At 31.4% G+C, this 8,065-nt stretch overlaps 1 protein-coding gene across 3 annotated transcripts; it reads left to right on the top strand.

Annotated features, from left to right (window-relative positions):
- Positions 1 to 1,698: 1,698 nt before the first annotated feature.
- On the top strand, positions 1,699 to 7,615 carry LOC117915970 (beta-glucosidase 12-like). Of its 3 annotated transcripts, none has more exons than XM_034831748.1 (13): positions 1,699 to 1,875; positions 1,948 to 2,017; positions 3,214 to 3,272; positions 3,409 to 3,484; positions 3,905 to 3,982; positions 4,068 to 4,155; positions 4,362 to 4,617; positions 4,717 to 4,832; positions 5,072 to 5,289; positions 5,377 to 5,408; positions 6,144 to 6,246; positions 6,341 to 6,449; positions 7,213 to 7,615. In XM_034831748.1, the coding sequence occupies exons 1-13, from the start codon at positions 1,711 to 1,713 to the stop codon at positions 7,379 to 7,381; spliced, it is 1,539 nt and encodes a 512-aa protein (XP_034687639.1). In that variant the 5' UTR covers positions 1,699 to 1,710; the 3' UTR covers positions 7,382 to 7,615. The 3 variants fall into 3 exon arrangements, with proteins under 3 accessions (XP_034687639.1, XP_034687638.1, XP_034687640.1); XM_034831747.1 differs by having other exon boundaries at positions 3,178 to 3,272; XM_034831749.1 differs by lacking the exon at positions 3,214 to 3,272 and having other exon boundaries at positions 1,712 to 1,875.
- The last annotated feature ends 450 nt before the right edge of the window (positions 7,616 to 8,065 follow it).

The following is an 8,065-nucleotide window of genomic DNA, read 5'->3' as shown; positions in this document are numbered from 1 at the left end:
CTGAACAGGCCCATCTTATATCTGCCCAATGCTTCATACCCTCATAGATAAAAGTTGGTCCAATCGCATAAGTTTCTGGTAAAAAATTACATCTTGCCCATCAGGCTCTCTAGTCTTGTTATATTATGAATTATGATTCCTTCATAGAAGTGCCTAAATCATCTTCAAATCTTGCTTTTATTATTCTCCAGAAGAGATGATGTAATCTATCCACATACAATCGTTGATTGAGGTGCGGTTTTTTCTTCCATTCACAGGAATCAGCTTCTAGATTTCTGTTGACTGAGACTTTCATGTCTCCATAAATTTTTGTTTCTTGATGACCGCTGATGGAGACCCCTCGTGTTGGTTTCCCTTTGCTTGTTTATCACTTTGTCCAGATGCACCTTCCTCCAATCATACCACAAGCTTCCAATCAAACCACAAGCTTCCACTTGTATGATCGTGATTTTAGATAGTGTTTTTAATTTTTCAAGTATTAAAAAAATTAAAAATATTTTTCATGTACGCATAGTCTAATTTATAAGAGTTTCTCAAAACATTAAAAGATTATGTTTAATACTTGAAAAATAAAAAAATAGAAAAAAAATCTAAAAATTACTTTCTTATATTTGATTTACCATACAAAATATTTATTAATATAAATATTATTTAAATTAATTAATAATTTATATATTTAAACTATTTAATTTTTTTTTTCAAAAAAAGCTTTTGGATAATTTTTTTCACTATTTATTTAGACCACTGATTTAGAACAATATAAATATAGAATTAATTCAAATAGAAAATAATGAAAAAATAATTGAATAAATTCTAACTCATGTCTCTTAGAAGGAAAACCCAGTCAATAACCCTTGAGATACGTAAATTGGATTTGAAAGAACGTAATTTTCTGACTTACCAATCAATCCATTCTTGTGGTGGGTGCCACACTTAATTTCGTCCCTTTCATATATATATGTGGAAGTCATATCAGCATTTTGGAATTTTAGGCAAGTTGTGAAGGAAAATTAGCCCTAAAAATTAAAATAAATAAAAAAGTTTTTAATTAGGTTCAAAAATTGCTTGTACAAATTTTTATTTTTATTTTTATTTTAACCTCCATGGGATGCAAACTTCGGAGTGTCTCACAACAACCAATACCAAGTAAATTTAGAGTATCATTAGTGACAAAATTTGAACCCATTTTTTAGTGTTCATCTTGATCAATTGGACTATTTTGATGGGTTTTAAATATTATATAATTAAAATTTTATAATTTGTCATATGTGGGAGGCCGGATTCTCTTCCCCTCCTCACCCCACTCACGCTCCACCACAACTCAAGGTTCTTGATTTGAGGTCAACCCTAGATGAAACCCTAACTTTATTATATCAAACAAATTGAAAACAAATAATAACATAAGATATTAAACTATTAAATATAATAATGGGTTGGTTTAATAAATCGGATTAAACTTATGGGCATGAAGACTTATATGAAGAATTTAATTTATTAAATTGGATGAATTGAATTGTATTCATCCCAATCTACTTGCATGTGAACTTTGAGGATATTTTTTTCTCATGGTTTGGAGGTCACCTTGTCCTATCTCTCATTTTCTTTTGATCTTTAAAAAATAATTAAAAAATTAAAAATAATTCTATTTACCTATTCTTTTTTCTATATAAAGGAAGAGACCAAGGCAAGAGGCAAAGGAGGATAAACCACATGGCAATGCAAGGCTATTTTATCTTAAGACTTTTTCTTCTTCTTCTTCTAAGCTCAGTGGGCATTATCAAAGCTTCTGATACACCAAACTATGGCACTGCTTTGCTCAACAGAAGCAGCTTCCCGGAGGGTTTCATTTTCGGGACGGCGTCGGCATCTTACCAGGTGATGGATTCATAGGTTTAGGCTTGTTGATCTGCAAGTGTTTGCTCATGTTTTCTTGGTCTGGTTTCTCAGTATGAAGGTGCTGCATATGAAGATGGTAGAGGACCTAGTATATGGGACACTTACACTCATAAATATCCAGGTTATTTAATTTCTCTCCAAAATCAACCCTATATGATGAGCTCAAAAATTGTGGAATATTATGGTTTTCTTATTCTTTTTTTCCTTTTTATTTTTTAATTTTTTTTTATTTTTTACCTTCATGGTTTCATAGCATTTTGGTTAATATTTTTATAGGGTTTGGTTTTGTTAAAAAGCATGATAAGCACATTAAACCCAAATCTGCAAGTTTAAACTTTTAGGAAAATTGATAGTTTAAAAATGGTTTGAGTCATGTCTTTGCAATCTGCTCGTTTGTTCCCTATTCGATATTTGTTTTTGTTTGTTGGATATGACACATACAGATATAAAATCGCACGTAAGAGAAAGTATTACGAAACATGATATGCATATTAAGCCTAAATCCTTCGAACGTAGGCTTTTAGGAAAATCAATAATTTAACAAGTTTAAGTTCCATGAAAATGATGATACTACAATTAGGGTCCTCTTGTGAGATCATAGGTCTTGGATGAATAAGCTAAATTAATTGAAATCTTGGTAAAATTGTTATTTTTATAAATATTTTTAATTTTATTTATTTTAAAATTTCTAAGTCCAAAATATTTTGTCATGTGACCCAAATTAATGAAAATTTCTCAAACTATATATATTTCGAGAAATATTTTTCTGATTTCATATGGTAAAATACTTATCATTGTATTGAAATAATTTTATTAAAAAAAAACAAAAGCTCGCCATAATTTTATTGCTAAAAAATAAAAAATAATTTTTAATATATTATTTATATATTTAATATCAATAAAATAATTTTCATAACTTTTATCATTATTCAGTTGAAAACATGCATGTACTATTGCAGAATCCATAGGTCTTCTTGTCCATTATCACTATTATTCTTCTTGTTGGGTTTTTTATTTTTTTGGAACTGCTTGCAAATGAGTAGATAGATGCCTTTTTCCGTACTTTTCAAAAGTCAAATCCAAAAACAGTAAAATTAAAAAACCCTAACCCTACCCCACCTTTGGTGGACTGCACCCAATTTGTCCATTTGTAATCTTTTTTTTTAAATCAAAATAGGAACAACATCATACTTTCCACAATAGAAAATTTAAGAGATCATATTTTGAGAAAGTAAATAAAATTAGTTTTTAGATAAACTTTTGCACCACTAATTTTTTTAGTTACTCAAGTGGTTCACTCATCCCATCAATTTACAGAAAGGATAAAAGATGGAAGTAACGGAAGTATAGCTGTTGATGCTTATCATCGTTATAAGGTATGATGCATGATGTATCTTTATGATTGATTTTTTATTTATTTATATTTTTAGATTATATTATTTAGAACTTATGACTTACCCAAAAGTTTATTTCAAATTGTTTCAAATTATTACATAATTTTGGAAAATGCAGGAAGATGTAGGGATTATGAAGGGAATGAATCTCGATGCTTATAGGTTCTCAATCTCGTGGTCTAGAATATTGCCGAGTAAGATTATTATTTACACTTTTCGTTTTTTAATTTCTCTAGTTTTTAGGTGTGTTTATATGAAATTTTGTATGGGAAGTAAGGACTTAGAAATAATAAAAGTCTCCTTTTAATAATTTTATTTTTCAAATTCAATATAAGGATCTACAATAGCAAAAGTTTCAAGGAATTACCCCAATTATACTTATGAATAATTTGATGCCTCTAAAATAGTAAGAAAAAAAGGAAGTAGATGTTAAAAAATAAAATAAAATCTACCCATTTTACACAACCAAGGAAAGTACATTTTTCCATTGTATAAATTTAATCAAATTGAATGATGAAGTGATGTTAAAATTTTGAGGGCTTAGGTAATCTCCATGCTCCCAAACACATGGAATTCTAACCGGTATCATTTTCCGATATTTTTTGAGCCATCAGATGGAAAGCTAAGTGGGGGAGTGAACAAGAAGGGAATCGACTATTACAACAACCTCATCAATGAGCTTCTAGCGAATGGTCAATATTCATTCTTATCATTCATCGATTTTATTGCTTATTCGTATGGCTAAAAATTAATCTGATTGTTCCTTATCATGAACAGGCATTCAACCTTTTGTGACCATTTTCCATTGGGACCTCCCTCAAGCCCTAGAAGATGAGTATGGTGGTTTCTTGAGTCCCCATAGTGTGTAAGTGACTCACTTTTCTTCCCATGTTCCATCAATCTTAGTCGATGGCCAGGAATAGCAGTCGAACCACAAATTTCTAAACACCTCAGAGAACTGACTTTGAAAAATGTTTTAAAGATTCAAACCCTATCATCAAGATTCGATCCGATGTCTCTACTGCAAACTCCTAAAAACTTCAAGAATTGTTTCTTGACATAATGTATTAGGGATGATTTCCGAGATTACGCGGAGCTTTGCTTTAAAGAGTTTGGGGACAGGGTGAAGCATTGGATAACATTAAACGAGCCATGGAGCTATACCATGGGTGGTTATGTGCAGGGGATATTTCCCCCTGCTAGATGTTCTGCATGGCAAGGGCTGAATTGCACTGGTGGGGACTCAGGGACTGAGCCCTATTTGGTGTCACACCACCTACTTCTTGCCCATGCAGCTGCTGTCCATGTCTACAAGCAAAAATATCAGGTTTCATTCAAAACCCTCCAAAAATCGAACTTTTAATGACATTTCAGTGAATAGTACTAAACCGATATGATTAATTCATTATGGAATAATTGCATGCAGGCATATCAGAAGGGGAAGATAGGAATCACATTGGTGTCGCACTGGTTTGTACCATTCTCGAATGCGACTCACCACCAGAATGCGGCGAAGCGGGCTCTTGACTTCATGTTTGGATGGTGAGTACTGCATCAATCACATGAGCGTCCATAGTAACACCATGGGGGTAGGGCATCACCATAACAGTTCCCACCAGTGGATTTTGCTATGATGCATCCCAATACTGTGCCATATGGTGCAAATGTACAAACAGATGCCCACTTCTTTAATGGGCTTCACATGGGCCAAAATGAGTGTGTGTCGTGTCGTCAAGACCCATGAACAGTGCAAATATATGAATCTTTGATGTTTGTTGTAGGTTCATGGATCCATTGACTAATGGAGACTATCCTCATAGCATGCGATCGCTTGTTGGAAGCCGATTGCCTAAGTTCTCTAAGGAGCAATCCATGATGGTAAAAGGGTCATATGATTTTCTTGGATTGAATTACTACACTGCTAATTATGCAGCCTATGCTCCCCACTCTAGTAATACAAAACCTAGCTACACAACGGATCCTTATGCTAATCTTCTGAGTAAGTCTAATCAAAATCGTTATGTATATTCATTCATTTAAAAGTAAATCGATACTTATCATCCATACATGTTATTGTGGCGTGCAGCTCAACGGAATGGCATTCCTATCGGTATAAAGGTATGATGATGCGTTAACACTTACTTGAAGTTCAAAAAATTAAACAAAAAATAAAAAACCTACTTTTAGTTTATGTTTGATTTTTAAAAAAATTTGAAAGAAAAAAAATAGAAAAGAAAAATAAAAGGAATAAAAAGAGTAAGGGGAGTTATGAATTTTTTTCTCTTAGTTGATTGCAATAGGAAAGTTGAGGGAAAGAAGTTTAATTGTTGAGAAATATATTTTTTGAAGGCTTTTGTTTCAAAATTAAAATAGAGGAAAATCTTTTATGCTATGTTTGATTCTTAGAAAATTTGATAGAAAATGCAAATAAAAGAAAATACAAAGGAAAAAGTAGAAGAAAAATAAAAAATAGATTAAAAGTCGATAAATTATTTTTATTTATTACTTCAAACTTATTCTATTTATTTTAACTCATCGATATAAAAATTAAATAATTTAAAAATACACAAGTTTCTAATTAGTTTTAATTAGATTTGATTTTCTTTGATATTTTTTAAAGGACAACCAAACATAAAAAAAAAAAAAAAAAAAAAAAAAAATCATTTTCTTTTACATTTTTTTTTCTCTCCTTAGTATTTCTGGGAACCAAACATAAACTTAGTATTTTCTTCGATTTTTTCTTTTTTTAACGAACTAAACATAGTCCAAAGAGAAGATATTAAATGAGATGACCTTAATGTTATGTTCTCATAATTGACTAGCTACCTCCATTTCCTTGAAACAATTTTGCAGGCAGCTTCAGATTGGCTTTATATTTATCCAAGTGGAATTCGAAAAATTTTGTTGTACACAAAGAAGAAGTATAATGCTCCACTTATTTACATTACAGAGAATGGTAATCAACTTAATGAATTTCGGGTATTATTAATTAATTACTGCTTTGGTATCAATAAGAATTTAAATATCGATATTTTCCCACTATTTTGCAGGAATTGATGAAGTGAATAATAGCACATTATCACTTAAAGAAGCCCTTGTTGACAACTTAAGGATATACTACTACTATCATCATCTTTCTTACCTTAAGAGCGCAATCAAGTAAGTGCTTTAAAAATAACTAATTCGATTTATTTTTCCCTGCCCATCTTAAGGTTTATCTATAGTATCGAATTGTTTTTTTTTTGTGTATAAATATTTAAATCACTAACAATTAATATGTGTTGTTAAGTATAAGAATGACAACAAGTATTTTCAAGGACCAATTGCGCCCCACCTATAAAACCTTTTTATAGGACATATTTAGGAGTGACCTAATTGGATCTAGAATAAGTTTTATTGTCTGTTTTTTAAACTTTAGGGGTTCAATTATTATGCCACCTCCTTTGAACCCATTAAGATTATATATAAATTTTAAATTAGCTTTTTAACATTTATAATATAAAAAAATACATATTCACTTTTCATAAAAAAATAATGCATAAAATTTATTTCCAAAATATATTTATTTAATATAATAAAAAATAAAATTGTAATTAAATATTTTTAAAAGGATTGGGGCACAATCGCATGAGAAAAATCCAAATCCACCCGTTCTACTACTCATATTTGGTGTAGGGACATCCTTATCAATAATCAAGATAAGATCACTTTGGGGATTTAATACCAAACACGTCCTATTGGCATACCTAGTCAAGTTCTATTATTTAGCTTATGTATTATTTATCCATTCTTTATAGGTTAAATTTATAGATTAATCGCTATTTTAACTTTAAGGATGTACTATAGAAAAAAAAAAGTTAAGGTTTCTTGTCTTATATTTACAAAAGATCGTCACTCATATAGTATGATTCTTAATTTGTAGAGATGGAGTCAACGTGAAAGGATATTTTGCATGGTCATTATTGGACAACTTTGAATGGAATTCGGGTTATACAGTTCGCTTTGGTATAAACTTTGTTGATTATAAAGATGGATTGAAAAGATACCCAAAACTCTCAGCAACTTGGTTCAAGAATTTCCTCAAAAAGTAAAAGCATATATGTGACCACCTTCACTATATATGCATTTTCTATTGATGTTTTTGGGTATAAAATCAATAAGCAGAAGATCTCTTCTTCTATGATATGTATTTGTGGTAGAATCCATTCTTTGAGCTGCTAAAAGAATATGTTTAGGTGTATTTGCGACAGTATTAGATTGCATGTGTGTTGGCAAGAATTCGGAAAAAAATTAGTGAGAATAATGAATTGACCTTGAAGTTAAAATTTTTTCATATTGAATGATACATATAAATTATCAATGTTTATGTCACAAACTATATATCACATGATAATAATTTTGTTTGTTTACTAGATTTTACATCAAAATTAGGTGAACAATCTCTCCTAATTAAAATTGGCATGCTTCCTTTGCTATTCTTATTCAACAATTAATAAATTTAATTTATTTAATAATTATACCATTTTAAGGCTATGTTTGATTTTTAGAATTTTTGATAAGGGTCTCCAACGGGCGGGGCGGGCCGGGCCTGAAATAAGAGGCCCGCGGCCCAGCTCGGGCCGGGCCTATGGGCCCGTTGACCAGTCAACGGGCCGGGCCGGGCCATGCAAGAATGGTAGGCCCGCGGCCCAGCCTATGAGCCCGCGGGTTGGCGGGCTGGTGGGCGGGCCGGGCCGGGCCGGCGGGCTTTTTTATTAAAGCCAAAATGAAACAAG

The sequence above is a fragment of the Vitis riparia genome, chromosome 6 (assembly GCF_004353265.1).
Source record: "Vitis riparia cultivar Riparia Gloire de Montpellier isolate 1030 chromosome 6, EGFV_Vit.rip_1.0, whole genome shotgun sequence".
In the NCBI taxonomy this organism is placed as follows: domain Eukaryota; kingdom Viridiplantae; phylum Streptophyta; class Magnoliopsida; order Vitales; family Vitaceae; genus Vitis; species Vitis riparia.
Note: the sequence above shows the minus strand (reverse complement) of the source record. Positions and strands in the feature narration are given on the sequence as shown.